The sequence below is a fragment of the Equus przewalskii genome, chromosome 27, assembly GCF_037783145.1.
Source record: "Equus przewalskii isolate Varuska chromosome 27, EquPr2, whole genome shotgun sequence".
Classification (NCBI taxonomy): domain Eukaryota; kingdom Metazoa; phylum Chordata; class Mammalia; order Perissodactyla; family Equidae; genus Equus; species Equus przewalskii.
In genome coordinates this window covers 23,413,738-23,438,849 of record NC_091857.1, presented here as the reverse complement: position 1 = coordinate 23,438,849, position 25,112 = coordinate 23,413,738, and the positions used below count along the sequence as shown (strand labels likewise).

The 25,112-nt window shown below is 40.7% G+C and overlaps 1 protein-coding gene across 7 annotated transcripts in view; it reads left to right on the top strand.

Annotated features, from left to right (window-relative positions):
* The window catches only part of APP (amyloid beta precursor protein), a 254,045-nt gene extending 231,731 nt beyond the window's left edge, over nucleotides 1-22,314 (top strand). For 4 of the 7 annotated variants that reach the window (XM_008514150.2, XM_008514148.2, XM_008514146.2 and 1 more), the window contains 4 exons: nucleotides 3,301-3,354; nucleotides 9,308-9,408; nucleotides 12,166-12,312; nucleotides 21,360-22,314. In XM_008514150.2, the coding sequence (XP_008512372.1) occupies nucleotides 3,301-3,354; nucleotides 9,308-9,408; nucleotides 12,166-12,312; nucleotides 21,360-21,461 (404 nt within the window). In that variant the 3' untranslated portion in view covers nucleotides 21,462-22,314. The remainder of the gene's footprint in view (nucleotides 1-3,300; nucleotides 3,355-9,307; nucleotides 9,409-12,165; nucleotides 12,313-21,359) is intronic. The other 3 variants (XM_008514152.2, XM_008514149.2, XM_008514147.2) reach the window with 1 other exon arrangement.
* The last annotated feature ends 2,798 nt before the right edge of the window (nucleotides 22,315-25,112 follow it).

The following is a 25,112-nucleotide window of genomic DNA, read 5'->3' as shown; positions in this document are numbered from 1 at the left end:
CATGTATAAAAACCATAATATTCTTAAAGAGGTGCAACAGCTCTTGTAAGACTGGATGTATATAATTGCAAAGTGAAGTTGCCCTCTGGTCTATTTTTAATTAGCCATAAAACTTGCAAACCAGTCCTTTTTAGGACTCTCTTATCTCTGTAAAACTGGTTTCCTGCTGATTCCACCTTTGGCCTGGTGGAGGGGTTGTGCTAGGCAGCATTTAGCTTAGAATTGGTCTATTACAGGGAATGCCAGAACTAACCAACTCAAAAGTGCCAGAATTTGGATCATTTCTGTTTCTCTCCTCTTGTAGGAAAGGACTTGATCCAAAGCTACTGAAGGCAGGGGAAGAATAGTCCATTTCTGCTAGAATTTTATTTTAACTCTTCCAGATGATCTGTTTCGTATTTTTGATTTACTAAACAGCCAGTGTAAAATGTTTTGAACTCTATGTTGAAGTTACCTTCTGGTTCAATGAGTAATAGTCCATTTGAAAAATTAGAAAGTATTTGCGGCGGATTGGGAAATAATGCACTACTTTTCTTGTTGATGTGCGTTCTTTTTTTGCTATGATGTCATGGTAGTCTTCTAAAAATATTTATTGATGTCTGCTCACTGAACACAAGAGTTACTTTTTTCTTTTACTATTAATTCATGCTGAATCAGCTTCAAACTGTTAAAGCGCTCTATGGTTTAAGTCACTAAAACTATTATCGTTTTATTTTCTTAAAAAATAGAAACAGGGGCCGGCTCCGTGGCCGAGTGGTTAAGTTCACACGCTCTGCTGCGGCGACCCAGGGTTCGGATCCTGGGCGTGGACATGGCACCGCTCGTCAGGCCACGTTGAGGCGGCGTCCCACATCCCACAACTAGAAGGACCTGCAACTAGGATATACAACTGTCTACAGGGGTTTTGGGAGAGATAAAGCAGAAAAAAAAAGTAGAAACGGTTTTATTCCTATTTTCAAGTAATACACGCACATTGGGGGGAAAAAAGACGGAGAAATTTATAGAAACAATCTCCTCGCCTGGAAATAACTGACAATAGTTTTTCGTGATAATATTTCTCAGACTTTTTTCCAGGCACAGTTGATGCTTTTCAGTATTCCCTTAAGTAATTGTGGAATAGTACTTGATCATTTGTAAGGTTCTTTTGCATATGTGTGCACATTTGAGCCCTGGAAAAATCTTGTGTACTTGTGACAAAACTAAGGATCAGAAAGAATGTGGCTTGCCCAAGATCAGAGAGAAAATAAGTGGTGACGTTAAAGCGGATCCTGAGACTGACGACCAGCTCTTCAGCCTGCATTTAAAGCACGGATCCCGCTGCTTCCCTCTGAGTCAAATATGGTTTTTGATGATTGAACCATTGATGGACGGAATCACCACTTAAAGTGACTTTTTTGCTCTGTGAGTGTGCCTTGGTATGTTCTTGGCTTCCACTGAAGTACCATTTGGGGCCCTTCTGAGGAAAATCTCAAAAAGTACCGTTAACTCCATTTTACAAGGACTGAGAAAGTCCCTCTCGGTAGATTGTCGCAGATGGGGAAAAAATGAAAGAGAGAGAAACTGTATTGTTCAAATGTATTTGTGAGTGGCAGAAGGAAGTGTGTCTTAATCTAATATTAGAGATGGGTCATCCTCACAGCAGTAGTTGTTAAAAAGTATTTAATAAATGCAGTTTTATAGTATTTGGGAGGTTCTGAAACAGGTTTTAAAAATTTTTGGTTCCTCACTGCAATTAGAAGATGCAGATATTATTATTTCTGTTTTACATATGAAGAAACAGCCTCAGAAGTGGTCCTTTGCCTACAGTCACTGACATCTTAAATGTTGGGTTTAGATGCCTCCACAGCCCCTTCTTCTCCACTATGCTGCCAGTCTCTGCATGATAAAGGACCAAACCACGCTTCTCTTTTGATGCATCACAATGTCTTAGTCTTCTCAGAAACATTATTTTCTCATATTTTGAAGACTTGGCTTGCTGCCACTCTCTTCCCCCTCACTGTTCCTGCCAACGTGTGGCATTCAGAATCATTTTGGTCTTATAATCCCACCTTTGAATGCCTGGGCCATATGCTATAAGCTGTATGGTCTTACTGAAATTGCTGATCCAAAAGCCATCCCATCGCACACACCTTGTCTTCCCATCCACACCTTCGCTCACTTTCCTAACCTTCTCACCTTTGTATTTCCCAGGCCTTACCAAAGGGGCTTCTCTCCTCCCTCAGCTTTATTTGCCCCTTCTCCATTTATTAATCCTAAAAGCTTTGTTTCTCTCCCTTGCCTGTTTCTTCAAAGACCAGTGTCAAGTTGAAGTTAATATTTTCTGATAATCAGAAGCACTTTGGAAATACCAACTCATGGTGGAATTACCAAACAGTGGTGGGCATGTTTGTGTTACCCGCACTGGTTTTCTGGGTCCAACCCAGAATAGTCACAGATGAAAAACTGTGAAAATCCACAAATATGAAAGGAAATATCTGCATTTGATACATCACAACTGTATGTCATCTATTCAGTAGAAACCAGCCTTTGAAAATAGAAAAAGAGGGGCCAGCCCAGTGACATAGTGGTTGGGTTCATGCACTCTGCTTTGGTGGCATGGGGTTTGCCAGTTCACATCCTGGGTGTGGACCTGCACACTGCTCATCACCCACGCTGTGGCAGCATCCCACATATAAAATAGAAGAAGACTGGCACAGATGTTAGCTCAGCGAAAATCTTCCTCAAGGGATAAGAAAGAGAGAGAGACTTCTGGTTTACCTTTCTTACCCTCAAACTGGGAACAATTTGATTCACTACATGGCAGATTTGAAACTTTCCTCTCCTGATAAATCCATATCTGCATTTCCCCTGGGGATTTAATGGAGTCTTTTTGTAGTTAATTAACTGTAAAATAAGATAACATTGGGCAGTTGTAAAAGGAGATATCTTTAAGACTTTCCACTGGGCTGGATATAATATATTTTATTTCTAATCAAAAGCCAAGAAACTATCTCTAAACTCACTGAGAGGAAAATCCACACTCCCATCCCCTCTTCTTTGATGTTGCTGCGTTTCCTGGTGAGTGCTTTTATTAGAAAACCAAGGAGTCGGCTTGGCGCATCAGCAGAGATAAGCCTTTTGAAGTGGTACCCCTCTCGTTCCTTGGTGCTCAGGATTAACTCACTGTGGGTCTTTTCTAGCTGCTCCGTTTTGATAGCTTGTGTATTGCACATGCTTTTTCCTGCTCTGTGTTCAGGAGCCACGACTCACCATCTCGATTTGTCTTGTTTGCTTTCTGTGTATCTTGCTTCCTGTGCCCAGTCGAGCCTGTTGACGCCCGCCCTGCTGCCGACCGAGGACTGACCACTCGACCAGGTATAACCCGGTTACTCCTACCTCTCAGCATCTTGCGCTTGAGCTTGAGCAGACGCCATCCTCTTTCTTCATTATTAGCCTCTCTAGATTGCAAACATTGGGAAAGGATTTGAAATGACCATGGAAACCAAACTTTCTAAAATTCCCCTTTGCTTTTCCTTGCACTTCATTTCCCAAGTTCTTAATTAATCTTTTTTTTTTTTTTCCTTTCTGAGCTTTCCTTTTGAAACAATCCACCCGAGCCCTTCCAACTTTTGGTTTTTCCTTTTTCTTTTTTAGTGAAGAGGCCTGTATAGAGCCTGTCTGTCCTCAAAAATGGAAACCCACACAGATGCAGACTCTATCTGGTGGTGACTTAGTTACTGCTATGAACATCTCATCTTTCCTTTCTTGTTTGCTGTCTGGATGCCTTCTTTTCTAGCTGACTGGGCTCAAACTTCAGTCACTTCCCCAAGTAGACGTACCTTCCTAAAAATATCAGAATTGGAATCTCTCTAGAGCCCAGAAATATTTACATTTTCTCTTTTCTGGGTTGTATATACTTTTTCTCCATGAGTGGCTAATATGACACAACAGATGTACATGCATAATTTTGCATACAAGTCCTTTATTTTTTATACTACTTAAAATTCCCGTTAACCCTGAAATAGGCACTTTTTTTTTGTACTGTTTTCCAAGCATTAAGAAGAAATGAGTTTTCACCCTTTGTTCTGTATTTAGCCTATATCTCAAATTTGGTTTTAAGAATAATGTCAGAGCACAACAGAAGCATGTGCATTCCTGGTTTTGAGCCCATGCACAACCTCTCCCAACTGATAGCAACCGATGTTTGCAATGAATCAAAAAGAGAAGAGAAGTTACTGAATTGACAAATCTGTATATTCTGGGGAGATTTTACTCCCAACAGTGCATCCCTTCCCTTATTTATTTTCTTCTTTATCCTCATAATGTCCCCGTGCAGTAATCAAGGAACAGAGAGTGGACCTCGTTAGAAGATGTTAACACATGGAGGTCGACCTCTGCTCCCTGGTTCAGGTACAGTCGGCAGTGGGGCCAGGAGAAGACCCTGCCCCTCCCCCCGCCTGTGCAGGCTCAGGTCACATCTGCCTCCAAACACAGTCCTTGAAGAGAACGCAGTCTGCCCTGTGGCATTTTCATGCCTCTGCACTGTGATTAACAGGCCAGCAGGGACAGCACAGTGACATGTCTTGACAGGCGATCTCATTGATTTCATGAATCTCTTTCTGTAGGGCTCTTCAGCGGAACTTAAATTGTAGTAAGTTAGACACAGTTTCATCTTTCCTAATGTCTTCCTTATTGCCAGTGTCACACTAGTGAATTTCAAGGAGCCGGCAGTTGGCATCCCCGTCTTGCTCAGCTGACTGGTCGGGCCCCAGGCTGAGGATCAGTCAGTTCCATTCTAGCTGCAACCAAGACCAGCTCAGGTTGATCCTTTGGCCTTTTTTCATGGTGCTTCCTCCTTTGTTTTTAAAGGAAGAGATACATTTCATCTACAAGCCTAAAATGTGAATTAGAAGCACTCATGCAACCAATTTTATTAAGTTCCTACGCTGGACATGCTGGGCTGATATGTTCCTATTGAAATATCCAGGAAGGGGTGACACTGCCAAAGTTGATTTTTTTTCCTTTTTTAAAAAAAATCTAACATGAAAGGGACTTTTCCATATATTCCCAAAAATAATATGTTTTAAGGGAAGAGCTACAGAATAGTTAGAGATATTATATAGATGTGAAGAAACCATCTAAAGTCTTTGTTGTAACAATAGCAATATTGCATTTTGATATTTCACAAAGGCCTATGCCCTAAATGCTGTGGAGGGTCGAAAGAAATAAATGATAAGGTCCTTGCTCTCAGGAGCTTCAAGTGGAATAGAAGGAACACAACAAACACACTTTGCGTATTTAGAAAGATGAGATGTAATTAGAAAGGAGAGAAATACAAAGTACACCAAAGGTAAACCAGGATGTCTGTGATGTGAGCAGATGGGACACTAACAGCGCTTGCTGGAAATGAGCTTGGAGAAAGGTTTTGAAAGATTTGAGTCACAGCCGTTGGCATAAAAGAGGGGAACAAGTCTATACAGATGAGAGAATGGCCTAGACCAAGCTTCCTTTCTTATACTCTGTAAGGCTTGGGTTCCCCAATAGAAGAAGGCCATAAATGGGAAAGAATGCTCAGATATGAAGTGAGAAAGAGTCTAGCTAAGGTATATTTATGAATAGCTGTATTTACTGAACATGGATTAAAACATATATGCTCTATATTTTTGTGCTTGTAGTGAGTCTGTCAAGCATTTGGACGAATTTCCTCTCAATGTTTTATAGCATTAGTTTTTATTCTTCCGTAATCACACTTTGTGAAACTACATGCTTGAGTCTAATGTGCCCAATAATATCTTTAGACTTTCCAAACTTAGAAACCCTTCCCAGGATTGTCCTATCATGTCATTAAATTGATGGCTTTGTTTTTGAATAATCACTGTTGTCACTGTGAGACTAGTAAAGAAAGGGTTTTTGTATAATCACGACTGAGGAAAATGACCTCTCTTTATCTTTCATATCTGAAATACCAGGGCACTGTAACTTCTAGAACATAGTGTCAAGTAGGGGACACAGTAGTGTCAGTGGTGATTTCTGGGCATAGTGACCATTACAGCTACTCTCCTGGCTTATTTCCAGGGAAAAATAGACACTGAAGGACAGGTTATATATTTGACCAAAATGAATAAGAAAAATACGTTAGCAGGCTCTTCACAAGGGTGGAAAGCCACCCTTTACGCTATAATTTATTACCACTCTTCTCCAGTTCTAATAAAGGAAACTAGGTTCTTGACCCCAAGCCATGTAAGAGGTTTCATGAAGGACGTGCCCCTCTCCTCCCTCAAGTGAACAACAGACTGTCCTCACGCACCACCGTGACTAGAGAAAGGAGTCACACCAGGGCTTGGGATGAATCAGCACAACTCAGAAAACATGTCTGATGAGCCTATAAATGAGGGTCCCTGCAATTTATGTAAATCTCCCCTTCACATTTCATTGCATGCAATATCAGCTTATTATCGATGATGTTTCCATATGTGCAAGCTTATTTTTCTTCCCTTTTACTGAGATTTGCTTAATGTATTGCAAGTCTCTTCACTAAATGGCGATATGTACTATACAAAAATGAACTAGCAAATGCTCTTTCTGCTGAGAGTCTTGTAAACTATTAAGCTATGATTAATTATCTGTTATTCTGACTTGTTACATGAATATGAATTTTTTTGAGCATCAAAAGTACTCTTCATCTCCTTTCAGAAGTAACGTGAGCGTTTAAAATTTTGAGAGGAGACCTCATTCTTTACTTATCTTTTGATGTAACTATTTGGTCCCACAAATCTAAAAGAAAAGACTGTTGAAGAGAGTTTTCTTAAATCTCAGAAATGTGATTTTACTATTGCGTTGCTGGATCCTGATGACGGAAAAAGGGTGAGGTATAAGGAAATCACTGTGGTTCTTCAAGGATCTCAGATTTTAGAGGGCTTGTAGGAAGGAAAAAACAACCAATGAGAAATACAAGAAGATAGTGTCACAGCCCAACAAAAATTAGTGTCAGGGAGAGTAGAGGTCAGAATGAGGTGAAACTTAGAAAATGCTAATAATTTTAAAGCTCTCTGGATGGGGTTAGGGGTCAGAGGTCCATCAACAGGTTTTTATGTCTATATCAAAGAGAATGGTCTTCTGATAAAAGGAAATTAAAGCCCAAGATAGCTTAAGATGAGAAAAGAAGGTGCTAGCCCCTTGTATTAGTTATCTATTGCTATGTGACAAATAATCCCATAACTTAGCAACTTAAAGCAACAAGCATTTATTTTCTTATAATTACTGTTAGGCTCAGGATTTCAGGCATGGTTTAGCTGAGAGCTTCTGGCTCAGGTCTCTCGTGAGGTTGCAGTTAAGACTTCTGAAGGCTTGAAGCTCAGTGGCTGGTGGGTCTGTTTCCAAGATCGCTCACTCACATGGCTGTTGGCAGGAGACCTCAGCACCTCACCATGTGAACCTTTTTATAGGGCTGCTTTTGTGTCCTCACAACATGGTGGCTGGTTTTCCCCAGACCGGGTGATCCAACAGGGAGAATAAGAAGAAAGCTGCAGTGCCTTTTATGACCTAGTCTCAGAAGTCATACACCATCACTTTCTCCACATTCTATTCATTAGAAACGAGTGATGACATCCAGTCCACACTTAAGGAGGGGGATTAAGCCACCTTCTTGAAGGGAGAGATATTAACAAATTTGTGGATATATTTTCAATCTACAACACATCTCTACCCAAGTCCAAATCTATGTGACCCAGACAAATTGTAGGCTAAGAGAACTTGAGGGTAAAATCATAGAACCACTCTCCGTGATCTTGGTGGAACTCTGGAGAACAGAAGAGCTGGAAAGATATGGATAAGACAAAGCAGAAAGGAGAGAAGATAGCTGGACAAACTGCAAGCCAGGTGTAGATTGACATTGATCTTTGGTCCATTTTCGAATATGTTATTAAATGGAAGCTTTGAGAACAATTGGACAAGGAATGAGTGAGATGTCACAACCAGCATAGGTTCCCTAGGCCTTGTCAAATGATCCTTCTTTTCTTTTGGTATCAGCTGTGCTGTTAGATGGGCACGTCATATACTGTGGCCATTGTACTTTTCCGTTTCAGCTAGGTATGTGACAAGTTTCACAGCGCCTTGTAGACCAGACTGTAAGGGTGACTAGGCGAAAAGCAAGAAATTAGGTCCCGTGGGAGCTGAAGGAACTGGTCATATGCAACTGGAGGAAGAGAAGACTCATCAGGGATGTGATTCCTCTCCTTGGGTATCTGATCTGTTCGAGGCTGTAATGCGGAAGAGAGCTAGGCGTGTTCTGTGAGGAACAGACTCAAAGAGTAGAAGTTAAAGGGAAGCTGATTTAGGCTTAAGAAAGGCCCTTCTTGTAGGCAAAGCTGTCTGAAAATGGAGGCAAACTGACACGTCCCTCTCTGTTCACTCGGGAGCTGAGAGTTTGCCCCTGAGTGGGAACACCACAGAGGAGATGATTTCAAAAGCCCCGCTCATCCCCAAATTCTGACGTTGGCTATTTAATGGCTACAACATGGAAACTGACATTTATACTTGGTACTTTCATTTTTTTGTTCTAAACATGACTTTGCATTTTATGTTTAAGCTTCAAATTATTATTTGAAAAACGAAATTCATTATAACAATGAGTGGAAGAATCATGTCTAGAGAAGGAAGAGTTAGTAAGTTATAAATTCTGTTAGTCTCAAAGTTTTTTCAAAATTTATAGACTGCAGCTCTTTCTTCAGCAGATGAACCAATTACATTCTGTATCTATAACTAAATCACGCAACTGAAAAAATGATACAATTTTTACAATGCTTCACTGCATAGAGACACGATCATAATTTATCTGTAATTGAAACAAAGCCCAAAAGTAGCGCTTTTGCTTTACCAGGTAATTAATGCTCATTTTAAAGCCTTTTATTATTTTTTTCTAAAGGAATGAGAGTGCGTGAAAAAAAGACAATAAGCTGAACAATAAGCCCCTAAACTAAGCCAGCATATTCTAGAAACAAATCCTTGCCAACCTCCCAACTAGCATTTAACTTCTGTTTTGCCCTATTTAAAAAAAAAAAAATTATAGCGTGTGTGTAAGGCAGTAGAAGCCTTAACTTCAGATTTCTTTACACTTTAATTTCTTTTTGTTTAAAATAGGTAGTGGTTAAGGATTTAAATACAGGGTGTCATTTTTCTTGAAGAAAGTCATTAATCTATTTTCCTCTAACTTCAGGCCTAGAAAGTGCTTTTTGGTAGCCTTTGTGTTGGAATGGTATTGTTTACAGATAAAACGAATTGACTGTCCTGTGTATTTTAATTATGGTGTAATGCTTATGGTATAATGCAGGTTCAGGGTTGACAAATATCAAGACGGAAGAGATCTCTGAGGTGAAGATGGATGCGGAGTTCCGACATGATTCAGGATATGAAGTTCATCATCAAAAATTGGTACGTAAAATAATTTACCTCTTCCTGCCGCTCTGTTTGTCAAATGACCTATTAACTCTGTTCATCCTGTGCCAGAAGTCCAGTTAAGGCAAAGAGAAAAACAAAAATAAAACACTTGCCCATTGGATCATCATGAAAACAGGAAGAAAAGAAAAAGAGGGTCTTTACGTGGTATAGATGTAGTAGTTCTTTATGTCTAGAAGGCAGCTGAGCGCGCGCAGGGATTAGAGTAAAATTAATTTGTATTATAATATCCATTTTAATTAACTTCCACTCTATTTTCTAGGAAAATAGCTTTATAATAGGTTTATTTGAAGGAACAAAATCTCAAATGAACACGTGCAAACACTACTTGGTTTCACAGAAGCCTTTTCATGGTTATTCACTTAAGCTGACATTTGTAACTATCTCCCTGTGCTGCTTCATCTCTCCCTCTCGCCCTCCTTCCTGTCCCTTCCCCAGATCCCACATTTTAAGTTCTCCAGCAAGAGGAGGATCTTTGGGTCTCTACCAGTGGTTGGAAGCAGGAGGTGAGCAAGACCCCATGCTGTTCCGAGCAGTGTAGTTCATTGAAAGGCTTTGGGCAAGGAAGACAGCACCTTCCTTTTCGGATGAAATCACCCTTTTTTTTTCTTTTTCAAATGTTAGAATTGGAGTAAATCAAAAAGCATCCATCTCTTGTGCAGGCAGCTCTAGTAGTTAGATAAAATCCTCTCCCAAAAGCTTCAGATAAATCAAATCCTGCATTATGTTAGGGTTCCTTCCCTCTTATCAGTAAGCACAGGAAGGGGGTTAAATTAATAAAAAGGCAAATTTATTGCACATTCAGTAGTGAACAAAAATGGTAATAAAATTCTTATAGCAATAATAATACTTGAGAAGCAATCGCTCTCAGGCACTTATTTGTGTGTGTGTGTGTGTGTGTGTGTGTTTACTCTTTTTCAAGGGAAGAATGTCTTTCCAATATTCATAAATAAAATTTATGAATCCAAGTATTAAACTCCAAAAGAAATGCTGGTATTGTGTATGCCTCTTTTCACTCTAAATAATTGGAGCAAATCTAACTGACTTGAGGTTCAGATTTTCATTTGAACTCCCAGGATCTTTTTGGTAATAGCACAGTTAGCTGTTTGAAGGATGGTTTTCATTGGCAAGTTAATCCAGTATCAGTTATTATAGAATCAGGAGCGCTCTTGATCTGGCTGATGCTGAAGAGGTTAAAAAAAAACCTGGGGGAACCACTGAAGAGTTGGGAGCTAGTGGGGCGTAGAGCTGAAGATTAATGTGTGGATTTGCATTTTCTGGTGCCTGTGTCATAAAAGCCCATCTCTGCAATTACGCTAACTCCTTTAATGTGACAGTGACTAATGGCGGCAGCCGAAATTAAGAGAATCAGTTCCCTCTACTGAACTAGTTGATAAGATAATGTCCTATAATTAGTGCAATGAATATTGCAAAATTACAGTATTTTCTTAAAGACATAGCAAGATGTCCAGACTTGGCATTTGTTCCTGATTACCTCACGCTTGTATCATTAGCTAATTAATGGTTTGCTTTTTATAAATATGTTGAGTTAGCATATTTGTTTGGAAAGGGGAATAATTATGAACAGTTTCTAATTTTGTTGTATATATGCTATGAGTAAAACTCTTTGAGAAATTTGCTTTATTTGCCATATTTTTGTTGCCTTTTCAGATTGCTAGGATGTTAGTTTTAGCTGTGACACAGGTCATTTTAGTATTTTGAGATTATATTAAAAGAATTATTTAGGGAGCTATTTTCATTAGCTTATATAACAAATATGGTGTGTGTTTAGTAGTAACTAGCCAGATGATCTGGCCTAGGATCATCTCTGTACATAACATAAAGATGATAAAAGTTGCCTTATGCTTTTATAATTCCATTTAAAGGGTAGATAAAGTTGAATAATAATGACTTGCTTTTATAAACAATATGAAGGATTGTACTGCAATAAATTTATCATGTTGAGTAGATTTCTTCTTTACAGTGTTCTCCAGATTTTTTTTATGTTAAATCCAAATAAATAAGAATAAAACAACATTTTGGGTTGGATTCTAGTAATCCAAGTATGTAGTATGTCTGGAGAAAACATGTTAAGAAAGCACGAGTTATGTGTGGCTGTTAAGATTCTTGTTGCCTCTGCTTCTTCCTTTGAAATAACTGTATTTTAAGCATTATGCTTCTCATAGTTAATTCGTGTCCTGCTGAATTTTTGCAGCTAAAAGTAGGTAACAAGATGTCTTTTTTCTTCTGTTTAACTCCTTTGTTTCAGAATGCTTATTCCTATGTATTAATGTCCCTCTAAGAAAATTAGGACATCTGTGGGTTTGAAAAGCACCTGAGGCATAATGGTCGTGGATGTGACCTCCTTTCATAGTCCGTGCCTTTACAGCTTTTGATAGATCCAAGAGCTACCATCCCACCTCTCACCAAATGTTCCACCTGCCAGAGGCTTTCAGGTCCCTCTTGGCTTCTGTTTTGCCTTTCTAGTGACATGTAGGGGGCAGTAGACTTCCTAGGACTGGGGAAGCCACATGTCATACATCATTCTGTAGACTACAAACGTCCTTCTAAGTAGAATGTTTGATTTTTTTTTTCAAGTATACAACCAAATAATGGAGTGACCAACAACTCAAACTTTAGGCATAAGATATATATGAATAGACTGAAACTTTTCACATACCTCATCCAAATGTCACCTGCAATTACAGTCCTTTTTCTTGATTTGTTTTCAAGGTGTTCTTTGCAGAAGATGTGGGTTCAAACAAAGGTGCAATCATTGGACTCATGGTGGGCGGTGTTGTCATAGCAACAGTGATTGTCATCACCTTGGTGATGCTGAAGAAGAAACAGTACACGTCCATCCATCATGGGGTGGTGGAGGTAGGTAAACTTGGCTGCATGTCTGCAAGTGGGAGTTAAAGAAAGACTACAGGGGAAATTTTGCTTGGCGTTAGACTAAGAATCATCCAAGTATCTCTTCTTTGAAAAAAAAATCACATTCCTGCATGATGCTCAAGTTGTAGTTCTTTCCTTGCTTTGGTTTTCATTCATTCTGACTTACAAGTACTATGATCAACGCATTGGGGTTGTATGCTGCTGCCTCAACTTCTTACAATGTGTATTGAAATATCAAAATAATACTAATGATAATGCCTGGCTTAAAGATATCGTGATTACCCTCAAACATTTAAAAGAAAAGAGAAAAGCAACAGCAGAAGTTAAAAAATGAGAAAGGAAGTGGAAGGATACATTTTCAAAAAGAAAAAAACATAAACACATTTGTTCCTGGATTTTTTGTTTTTGTCTTAAATAGTCTGACTTCTAACTAAAACCAGGTAATAGTAAGTAATACTGATTTTGAGTAAAGAGTCTTCTCTTTCAAGCTCTGTAGAAGATCACATTATACCAAACACCCGGGCAAACAGACAAGGTTATTTGAGATGGTCATCCTGTTGCCTGCACATCCACCTGAGATATCTTTGTTTCAAGCTGTTACTGCAGTCGCACTGAAGCCGAAGAGAAGACCCACAAAGTGACAATCACAATTTTTGCACAATTATGCTTCCCTGAGACTTTCTCCCCACAGGCCAGTATGTGACTAACATGAATGCGTACAGCACGGAAGTCGTCGGTTAGACCAACAAAATAGAATAGTTGCAAGGTTCAAATATGACTTCTTAAACCCTTTATGATGCATTTTAAATAGTATGATACAAAATAATGAAAAATAAAGTAAAATTTACCGAAAATTCTTTTTAATGCATTTAAAATGCCGGTTTTGGTGGGGGAAACCTTATAGGATATGTAAATTTTTAGGAAACTGTTACAGAAAGTGAATTAACGTATCTTGAACTGAAAGAGATCTCATGATCAATCAAGTGGATCTTCTCATTTTTCTAGATGAGAAAACAGATCCAGACAGAAGTGTTTGCCCAATGTCAAACTAAGTGAGGCGAAGGTCAAAGTACAGATTTCCCCACATCCTATGCGTTGCTTTTTCCATCAGAGAAAAGTCCAGATATTTCCAGTGAGCTAAACTTCTCACCAACCCCAAGGAAATGTGCTCCAAATCAGTCTTGATTATGGAAGAGCAAGGACAGTTTAAATAAATTCCATGTGTGGTGAAGCCAGAAACCTCATTTTGTTCAGCACTTAAAATCTCCAGGAGCTGCTGATGGAAATGGGCATCATTTGAGTCCTGTTTCTCCTGTCCGTACTAGTGTGGATGTGCTAAAGGGCAGTGAAAGGAGTGGACCCAGGAAACAGGTAGCATGGTGGAAAAGAACTGAGTGAGTGACAAACTGGTGGGTGAGCACATGACATAAGCAATGACAACATCATCCAGTTTGGGTTGTTGCTCTTTTCATAATGGTATTTCTGAGCTTGTGTCCTTTGAGACAGTGTAAGTTGTATTATTATTAGCATCAGTTTATCTCATTTCTGTTCAAAATTTTTTTTTTTTTTTCGTTTTAATTCCATGTTGGGGCAAATGTGTTTTCATACTTGAATAATTCAAAAGCCCGTTTTAATTTCTTTAATATAATTGTATGTTTTAATTGCCTTGGACTGATAGCTTCCTTTTTATCAGTTAAAGTATCTGGGTGGGGCCAAAGAGCCTATATTGTGCTTGCTCAGACTGCCATAACAGGGCCACAGACTGAGTGGTTTAAACAACAGAAATTTGTTTCCTCACAATTCTGGAGCACGGACGTCTGAGATCAAGGTGTCGGTCGGCAGGTTTGGTTTCTTCCGAGGCCTCTCTCCTTGGCTCGTGGATGGCCTCCCTGTGTCTTCACATTGCTTTCCCTCTGTGCATGTCTGTGTCCTTATCTCCTCTGGGAAGGACACCAGTATTATTAGATTAGGGTCTACCCCAATGACCTCATTTAACCTTAATTACCTCTTTAAAGACCCTGTCTCCAAATACAGTCCTATTGTAATCTACTAGGGGTTAGGACTGTGTCAATTTTTGGAGGACACAGTTCAGCCCTAACAGAGCCCAGTGATGGTGGCAGAAAACGGGGGTCTCTTACAGGGACTCTGCCATGGTTGTGCGTGAGACTTACAGGAACTTAGTTAAAAGGGCACAGCCCGAGGTCCCACCCCAGATTACGGAAACAGAATTTTTAAACAGGAGGCTGGGAATCTGAGTGTTGAAAATTTTCCCCACTGAAAAGTGCATTCAGGTTTGAGAATCACTGATGTATGATATTATTACTTCTTCATTTTAGTTGTCTGTCTAAGCAAACCTTAGGGAGTAGAAAATATCTCTTGTCTTCAAGAAAACTAGTTGCCTTTTAAGCCCTCTTACAGCTGCTTGGGTTCAATGTTTCTTTTGGTTAGTTACCAAGAAAAGTCTCCTTGGATTTGGAATGTCAGAAAAGTTGACAGTTTAACACAGATCCTGAGAAAAAGAAATTAATTTTTAAGCCAGGAGACATTCTTAAAGGAGCAAAATTCGAAGAAGGGCAGTTAGTTATTCAGCTCTTGCTATTCACTTTGCTCGCTACTTGAAAACATCTAGAAACCTCCCCAGAGTGACTGCCCCACCTAGTTTTGTGTTTCTTTTCTTTATTTCCTCTAACTTGCTTCTTCCTCAAGGTAAGGATATTGTGGAAAGCCTGGAAACCATCCCTTTTTCCCTCTCGAGGCCTCCCTTTCTCTCCATTCCATAAGCAACCCTTTGTCGAGTTCTGTGTTCAGCTGTGGACAGCAGCGTGGGAACAGAACTTCATCCAAGGCGCTGTTTACCATCCCTGCCCTCAGGAAGGTTATAGTCCAGCTGAGATGGTAGAATTTGGACACAATTTGCTGTAACCCAGGCTAGGCACCTAAGCTATCTCACCTGGCCTGGGTGAGAGAGAGCGCTGTGGGGTTTCAGAGCACGCAGAGTCTACACTGTATGAAGTGATGCGCCTATGAATGTTCTCCGCCTGTCCTAGCAGGCTCTCTCACACTCGAGTACGTGGAAATAGGTGTGTTTCCAGCTCTGGTTAACCTGCTTCATTAATGAGTAACCCTACTTCACTAAAAACAAAAACGAGTAAAAGAGTATTTCCAGTTGGACTGGCCTAAGTCTGTCAGGACAGAATACAGTCATACTTCACGCCACCAATACATGAAGAAGAAATCACAAGGAAAGCATTAATCTCCAGGAAATCTCTCATTCTTAGAGTGAAAGATCCTTGCAGAAGACCGCAGAGATTTGGAAATGAAAACAAGTATAGTATTTTTATTAATAGAGTTGTTACCAGGTGGAATGAGCAGTTAGTAGGTTTTGTTTCTTAAAAATAAGCAATAAATATTGATTTAATGATTTGCTTAGCCCTGGGGCTGGAGATTCATTCTGTAAGCCATTAGCCACACTGTCATTAGGAGATGACTAAGCTTTACAGTCATGCGCCACTTGACAATGTTTTAGTCAACAACCGACCACATATACAGTGGTGCCCGTAAGATTAGTTCCATATAATGTAGGTGTGTAGTAGGCTATACCATCTAGGTTTGTGTAAGTACTGTGGGGGAGGAAGAAATTTTCCTCTTCCCTTCTAGGTTCTTCTGGCTCGTCTAAGAATTAAATTGACATGAGACAGATCCACAGGAGAAAAACAAACAAAAATTTAATAACGTGCATACATGGGAGAAACCCAGGAAAATCAAGTAACTTGTCAAAATGGCCAAAGCCCTCACCTTACGTACCATCCTCAGCTAAAGGCAAAAGATGCTGGGGGTGGGGAGAGTCAAGGACTTCAAAGGGAAGGGAGGCAATTCACAGGTAAGTGAAAAGGAGCAAATATTGGGAAAACAAGTATTTGTTTGGCCACATAGACACAGAAGAACATAGAGAGCAGCCCAACAAACAGGCTTTTCTAGGTTCTTCCTTGTCTACCATTAGCTCATGTTATGCTAAGGTGGTAGCTCCCTTCCTGAGACAGATTTCTTAATCTGAATTCTTTTAGGCAGTTAGGCGGGCAGAAACAAAAACTTTCTTGAGTCTTTTGTTTCTTAAAAATAATCAGCCTAAAATAATCCTCATGTTAGAGAGACACATTTTGGGGTGGCACATTTTGTTCCCCTTCAGTACACTCTATGATATTTGCACAACGACAAAGTCACCTAATTACGCATTTCTCAGAACATATCCCCGTCATTAAGCGACGTATGTCGTTAAGTGACACGTGGCTGTATTTATGCCTCAAGCAGTGACATGATATCCCTTTATACTGCTTCCCAAATGTGCCCACCATCTCTGGTGGCCGAGGATCCTAGCATCACTGAATGGTCCACCACGGCTCCTCCTTTACCGTGGCCCTGCACATCCCCACTGATCCCAGGCTCTGTTTAGTAGCAGATGGGCCTTTTCTACGCTCATAGCCATTGACATCAGATATTTGAAAATAAACATTCTAGCTCTTTCCACTATTCTCTTTATTGTAGGGCATAAATAAATTTTCCTGTCACAGATCTGATAACTAGAACATCAGAAGTCTCCCCACCCCAAGTCATTTCATTAATGATCTAAATAAGAAGAGAGTTGCTTATTTAGTTTTTTGTGGAGTTGTGGCATATGGCTTTTCCTGACGACTGTGCCATCATACTGGTGACGTTCGAAGAATATATCCTTAGAGGTACTTTCTTCCTGGCAAGCAGTTGACCCACCAGGACAGAGGCATCGAGCAACCACTAACGCGGGTGTTCGAGAGCAGTCAGAGGGAATGGTCGGGTTACATAGGAAGCAAAGGGAAGAAGAAGGGAGGATGGACTCAAAATCAGCTTGTGGCTCCAGGCAAACAGCAGGAAGGGAAATTGGAAGGTCAAAGGAAAGCAGCAAAGATGGTTACGAAAGGATAGCAAAGGAGTTTCAGAGCCTGCCTGAAGAATTACTTGTTGTAGGCAATAAACATAACTGAACTACTTATGAAAACAGGGAATTATAGAGGCCGGTCTGGTGGAGTAGGAGGAGAACATTAGCCAGAGTACTCAAAAGTTCCACTCAAAGCTGCGTTAGGACGAGGCAGACCAGGCTCCTGAGGCTCCGCTCTTCACACTGCGCATCAGTGTCGGTAGCCAGTTGAAGCTACGCTGCAGTGCGGTACGGTACAGGGAGCCCCGGGGTCCTTCATGGAGACACAGCGCACCGAGAGCCACGTGAAGACTCCACATGAGTTATAGCTCCCATCTAATCGAAAAAGTCTGGAGAAGGAATATTCCGAGGCTGTGTGCGTGTCTGTTTTCACCTCAGCAAGTGAGAGATGTCCCTGCCTGATGGGCACATGGGCATTGTCTCTGACTTCATCGTTCTATCGTTCCTTCCAGAACAAGCACCACTGGCTTCGACTTCCCCCGACTCTGTTTTACTGGAAATAACAGTGAGGTGTTTGTGCAGAGACCCTGTCTGCACAGGGTCACAGTGAGGTGGCCTTCACATGGTGGCCCACACCAGTGCTGCCACTTAGCCGTGAGTGACAGGTCACTGAGCCCCGCTGGAAGGGAAGGCTCCCTCCCACCCAGTGCTCTTCCTTTAGTGGTAGGTTTCTCCATGGATGTGACTATTCATTGTTTCGTTTTTAGCTTTCGATGGGTTGGGGATAAAAAGATACAATCCAGACTACTTGGGTGCCATTTTGTTAAGATAATCCGCTCTCCTGTAGCTCCTGACCTTCTGCGGTCTCCAGGCCGCCCCACTGCAGGAATGGGGAAGTGTGAGCTGCCCTCCCAGCGGCAAAGGTACTGAGGATTAGCAAGTAGAAAAGAGGCCAAGAAAAGACAGGAAGGTTAGACGCTTGGCGTGAATACCAGCCTCTGAGCTTCGCATTTCTGACAGGCCTGTCTTAAGCTTTTGGCTTTGGCCTTTCAAGAGGAGAGAAACTGTTAAATTGCCAGGTGTTCCCCTGTCCTTGATGAATGCAGATAATTGTTGACAGCCAGTGTGAGGGCTGATGTGTGCCCTGGAGGAGATACAAGTATAATATTCCAACCATCAAGCAGCTGTGTGGTTTTCTCTACATCCAGAAACATAGCTTTGTGCTTGATGTTAGCAAGACATTTTTTTTAACCTTGACATCTTTGAAATTTCAGTCAAGAGGTGGTACAGGGGCCGGCCCCACGGCCAAGTGGTTAAAGTTCCCCATGCTCCACTTCAGCTGCCCAGGTTTGCAGGTTCAGATCCTGGGTGCAGACCTGCTCCACTCATCAGCCATGCTGTGGCAGCATCCCACATACAAAGTAGAGACAGAGTGGCACAGGCATTAGCTCAGGGCTAATCTTCCTCAAGCAAAAAGAAAAAAGAAGAGGATTGGCAATGGATGTTAGCTCAGAGCAAATCTTCCTCACCAAAAAGAAAAAGTGGCGCAGGGCAAAAAGATGCCCCAGTTTGAATGGCAGACTGCCTCAGACAGGCTGTTTCCCAGCAAGCGGATTTGGAGAGTGGATGAAATCTCTCATTATTGATGCTAATCTTTAATGATGGTGTTTTAACTTACAAAGTCTGTGGCTAATTACACAACTGCCAATTTAAGCAAGATGACCTCATTTGTTGACAATAGAGTAGAGCAAACGAAGAGGAGGGGAGGGGAAAGACATCTGTGGTTCTTTCCATAGGGACAGTGACGCTGAGCGTCCGTTTGAGCGATGTCCTCTGAGTACTGACTCTTGGTGAGAGCTTGTTGGTGGCTTTGTTCTAAGGAGAGATGCACAGGCTTGTGAGCGGATGAATCTGAGGACTCGCTTCAAGAACGCAGGCGGCTCTGACAAGACGGTGGAGTGGGAATGATGTATGGATGGGAACTTAAGAAGCAGGGCACATAACGAACATATGAGGGAGCTGTGCATCTTCCTAATCCAGCTGCCTTGGGATTGACCACGGTGGTTATTCCATTTCATACGCAGACTGAAGGCAGTCCATCAGTCCACGAGATGGGGTCTTGCAGAATGACCGTGGGGGAGCCAGATTGTATCGACAAATTTTTCTCCCAGTTTTATTGAGATATAATTGACACATAACATGGTGTTAAAGTGTACAACATGATGATTCAATATATGTATATATTGTGAAATTATCACCACAATAAGTTTAGTTAACATCCATCGATTCACATAGTTACAATTTTTTGTTCTTGTGATGAGAACTTTGAGACCTATTTTCTTAGCAACTTTCAAATATACAATACAGTATTGTTAACTATGGTCACCATGCTGTACATTACATCCCCAGGACTTATTTATTTTATAACTGGAAGTTTGTAACCTTTGACCCCCCTTCTCCCATTTCACCCATCCCCAACCCCCCACCTCTAGCAACCACCAATCTGTCTCTGTATCTATGAGTTTGGGGGTTTTTTAGATTCCACATATAATTAATATCATAAAGTATTTGCCTTTTGCTGTCTAATTTTTTTCACTTAACACTGTTCTCAAGTTCCATGAGTGTTGTCACAAATGACAGAGTTTTAGTTTACTGAGAACCCTCCATATTGTTTTCCATCGTGACTGCACCAATCTTTTAGTCTGAATTACTCATTAGCCAGTGTGGTGTAGTCATGGCGTATCAAGCTCTCTCCCTAGACCTGGTGTCTTAGCACCAACACACCTGCTCGCTGGGGTTTTTCCTTCATTGGTTTCAGGGCACCACTGCAGTGAGATAGCTGTGTGGGGTCAGAACCATACCAGACTGGCTGTGTCACGGGGACAAGCTGCATAAGAAGCTGAATGTCGCTTTTCAACACTCAGCAGTGGGGAACGGGCCTGCAGTATTTTCCTGGAAATGATGTGGGGAGCCCAGCTTTATCATGTGTAGAATAGAAAATAACGCTTTGAAGGAAAACCCATCTTCTGCACAGTACGGCCTAACTTTTCTATGGAAAACATGCCACTTCGTTCTGATTCAATTTGTGTCGATTCTCTTCACCTTCCAGTGTTTTTACAGAAATTTTTTTTGACAAACAAAATGAAGCTTTGATTCATTCAGCAAAGAGTTAAATACTTCCTCTCTTCTGTGCACTGTGAGAGATAACAGCAGATGTGCTAGAAACCTGAACAGCCACTCCCCACATGATAGGGATTAACTTACCTTGCAGAGAGGAAATGCTCCACACAGCTCTGTCCTGACAGTGACACTGCTGGGGGGGCCGGGGGGCAGGGGGTGAGGGGGGTGGGGGGGGCGGGATACATTTACAACTGCTGGCCTGATCTTAGAGATGAAGCACCGTATCAGCAGCGAGGAGCTGTTCTCAGCCCTTTACCAGGACATATTTCTATAGTATCTCTGTTCAGTTTTAAAGAAAAGAAGATCGTCTAGAATCTAGAATGGCATGTCCTTGCTGTGTTTTTCCTTTTCCCCTAAATAATAGCCCGTTTAATATACATATATCATTGTTTTAGTTAAAAGATTTTCAGACCTCGCTTAAATATATTAAATTTAGTGTAAACAGGAACAAATTCAAATAAGCCTGCAAAGATAACTCAATAATTCAGATCTGAGGGTCACCCAGTATACTTTGCTGAATCTCTCTTCATGATACTCCTGGATTTTTTCCCCAACTTACCATCACAGTTTAAAATAAAACAGTCCTCCGTCATGGCTTTGTGTCCTTTATTGAACCAACGGGGAAGAAAAAAATATTTATCACACTAGGTATATCCAGTTACTGTTAAATTCGGGAAGCAACCAGTGAGCGCTTTGCAAGCCCAGTCAGCACGTCAAGGTTTTAAGCGCCACCTGGTGGCTAGATGGAACATCTGCGTGCCTGGTGGACACAGGCGGACTGCTCTGAGATGTCAAAGTGGGGAAGAAAGGAGAAAAGATAGTGGGTGTTCTGCAATCTTGATGAAAGAAGAGTACTGTGCACCTTATCTTTTTGTTGCTTTTCCATGTGCGCTCTTAAAAGGTTGATTTTTTAAACTCAGTTTTCCTCATCCTTGCTTTTCAGGTTGACGCCGCTGTGACCCCAGAAGAGCGCCACCTCTCCAAGATGCAACAGAACGGCTATGAAAATCCAACTTACAAGTTCTTTGAGCAGATGCAGAACTAGACTACCGTCGCAGCAGCCTCTGAAGTTGGACAGCAAAACCATTGCTTCACTACCCATCGGTGTTCATTTATAGAATAACTTGGAAAGAAACCCTTCTCTTTTATTATTTACTCATTATCGCCTTTGACAGCTGTGCTGTAACACAAGTAGATGCCTGAACTTGAATTAATATACAAATCAATAATGTATTCTCTCTCTTTACATTTTGGTCTACACTACGTTATTAATGGGTTTTGTGTCCTGTAAAGAATTTAGCTGTATCAAACTAGTGCATGAATAGATTCTCTCCTGATTATTTATCACGTAGCCCCTTAGCCAGTTGTATATTATTCTTGTGGTTTGTGACCCAATTAAATCCTACTTGAAATATGCTTTAAGAATCGATGGGGATGCTTCGTGTGAATGTGGGAGTTTTAACTGCTTCTCTTGCCTAAATATTCTTTTCCTGATCACTATGCATTTTAAAGTTAAACGTTTTTTAAGTATTCCAAATGATTTAGAGGATTTTTTTCCCATGATTGCATTTTACTGTACAGATTGCTGCTTCTGCTCTCTTTGTGATATAGGAAGTATGAGGATACACGTTTATTTCTTCGTGCCTGTTTTATGTGCACACGTTAGGCATTGAGAATTGAAAATTTTTTTGTCCATGTATCTTCGGATCTTTGATAAAGAAAAGAATCCCTGTTCATTGTAAGCACTTTTATTGGTGGGGGGGTGGGGTGCTCTGCTGGTCTCAAATTACCAAGAATTCTCCAAAAAAATTTTTTTTGCAGGGTGATTGTACAGAATCATTGCTTATGACCATGATAGCTTTCTACACTGTATTACATAAATAAATTAAATAAAATGACCCTGGGCAAGAGTTTTCTTTGAAAGATGACCATGGACATTGAATATTCAAAGTACTTTGGGGCAGGGAAAAAGATCCAGTTTCCTTTAAGCAGTCTAAAACCTTTTGTTTATGATACCCAAAGAAGGTGAAGGGCGAAGAGGCAAAACCAGGGGATGGAGAGGCATGCCTGGACAAACCCTTCTTTAAGATTTGGCTTCAGTTTGTATAAAATGGTGTTTTCATGTAAATAAATACATTCCTGGAGGAGCGCCATTGTACTGGTGTGAATGATTGCATGGTAACCACCTTTTGCTTATTTAGTCATCTAAACGCTAGTGAGATGCCTTCTCATGTTGGGCATCTACAACTGTTGTGTCTTAGCTGCACGTCTATGTAGGAAGTTAGGGCCCACATGCCTCTCACTGCTAGTAAAATACTTCACAACCTCCTTCACGATTTTACTCAGTCCAAAGTATTTTGCTGCCATATCTTGGTCCTCAAGTTTGTCCCTGTCATAGTCCGTCCAGGCTGCTATGACAAAATACCACAGATTAAAAACAACAGAAATTTATTTTTCACAGTTCTGGAGACTGGTCAGATGAGGGCTCTTTCAGGTCAAAGATTTCCTGTATCCTGACATGGTGGAAGGGGCCAGGGAGCTCTCTCGGGAGCCTCTTTTATAAGGGCACTAATCCCATTCATGAGGACTCTACCCTCATGACCTGATGACCTCTTAAAGGCCCTACCTCCCAACATCATCTCATTGGGCATTAGGATTTCAACATATGAAGCTGGGGAGGACACAAACATTCAGAGAGAACATAATAGTCCCAAATAAGCTAAGAAGAGAAAAATTCTAGGGAAATAGAAATTAAGATCAGCTGATAGTTATTTATAAAGCAGGACTTCTCAACCTTGGCACTATTGACAGTCTATGGGGAATAATTACTTGTGTCAAGGGGCTGTCCTGAGCCCTGTAGGATGTTTCAGAGCATTCCGGGTCTCTACCCACTAGATAGCAGTAGCACTCCCAAGTTATAGTGAAAAATGTATGCAAACATTGCCAAATGTCCCTTAGGAGGGGGGCAAGTCACCTCTATTGGAAAACCAATGCTCTATCTATTTTAAGACAATGTCATATGTACATGATTTTTAATTCAAGAAGCCTATCCAACTGCCCTTCCGCAAGTCTGAGAACACATTCACCTGGTGTTTTTGCTGTGTTGTGCTTGGTATCAGTTGAACGTGAGAATCAGCCAGCCCCTTTTAGCTTCAGACTACAACTTTTTAAACTAAAACACTAAACAGAAAATTCATCAAAATCGTTTCATTGTGTTGCTGTGCAGTATGAACAGACTCAAAAGTCATCAGAATGTGTCCTATTTTCAGGAAAACAAAATAGTTATCTCCCTTGACCTGTGAAGGGCAATTAAATATGACTGCTATATGAAGATGTGTAACACATGACAGTTTATAGGCTACAGTTCCATTTTGCCTGACCCAAGGAGAGTCTGCTAACAGGGAAAACTAGCTCTGATACGACAGCACGTTTCCAATGACGCTAATGAAATGAAACCGAACTTTCTCAAACGTTTGGGATGTTACTCCCAGGCCAGCCTTCAGTCCCAGCAACTGCAACCTTTAACTTTGATCATGTCAGAGCTAACGAAAAAAATTTAAAGCATATGTGTAGAATTATGAAAAAAGATAATGTCTTATAAACTTGGTTCTCAAATTGAAGTATATTGGAAGGATTCTCCAGATGGTCTGGGAATTAATCAATAGATAATTTACACAAAACTGAAGTGTTACCAAATAGAATGATAGTAGCAGTTACCCAGGCCAAAAATCAATGAGATTTTGAGGGAGTTCAACACAGCCAACCTGATAGGTGAGAAACAGCATCTCAATACAGTTTTGGCTTGTATGTATCTTATTATGAGTAGAGTTGGATATTCTTTCGTATGTTCAAGGGCCATTTTATATCTCTCTGAATTTTCTGTTTATGTCTTTTGTTTTGGGCTTGAAGTCTACTCTGGTATCAGGATTGCAACCCCTGCTGTCTTACTGTTTCCATTTGCCCGATAAATCTTTGTCCACTGCTTTATTTTTAGCTTTTTCAGTTGCTGCATTTTATATGTGTGTCTTGTATACAACACAGAGTTGGGTTTCTGCTATATGAGCCAATTTGAAAATCTTTTAATAGGCAAGTGAGACCCATTCGGTTTTATGATGATTGCTGTTGGCACTCCATTCTCTTTTATCTCCTGTTGTAATTACCGAGTGTATTATATTTACTGTGTCTCTCTATGGGGGGACGGCTCTTGGTGTTGGTGTGTGGTTTATAGGAAGCTCTTATTTTTATCCTACTAGTTACTTTTGTACTAATGCATTTTGTGGTGCTCTTGATCTTTTTTCTTAACCTTTCACTATCTGTCTTTTCTACATGATGTTCTTTGACTCCTACCTGCCACTATACGACAGTCGATGGTCTTACTCTACTTTCTCCATTTTCTTTCCCTTCCCATTTTTTTCAGTTGGATTTGTTCTACTTTATCCATACATCAGTGTTTACATATTTTTCTTCAACTCATGCACCCGCCCTATTGTAGCCTTTGCTCTACCGTCGAATGAGTGAAATGTTCTCCATCAGTCCTTTGTTCTCAGACATCTTTTGACTGGTTGGAGCTCACACTCCAGTAAATTCCTCAGCAGGAACATATGCGCACAGTACTGGGCAGATTCAGACTGATTTTCTATGACCTTGAAGCTTGAAGGGCAGCTTGTTTTTCCTTAAGTTTCTTGAAAATGCTACT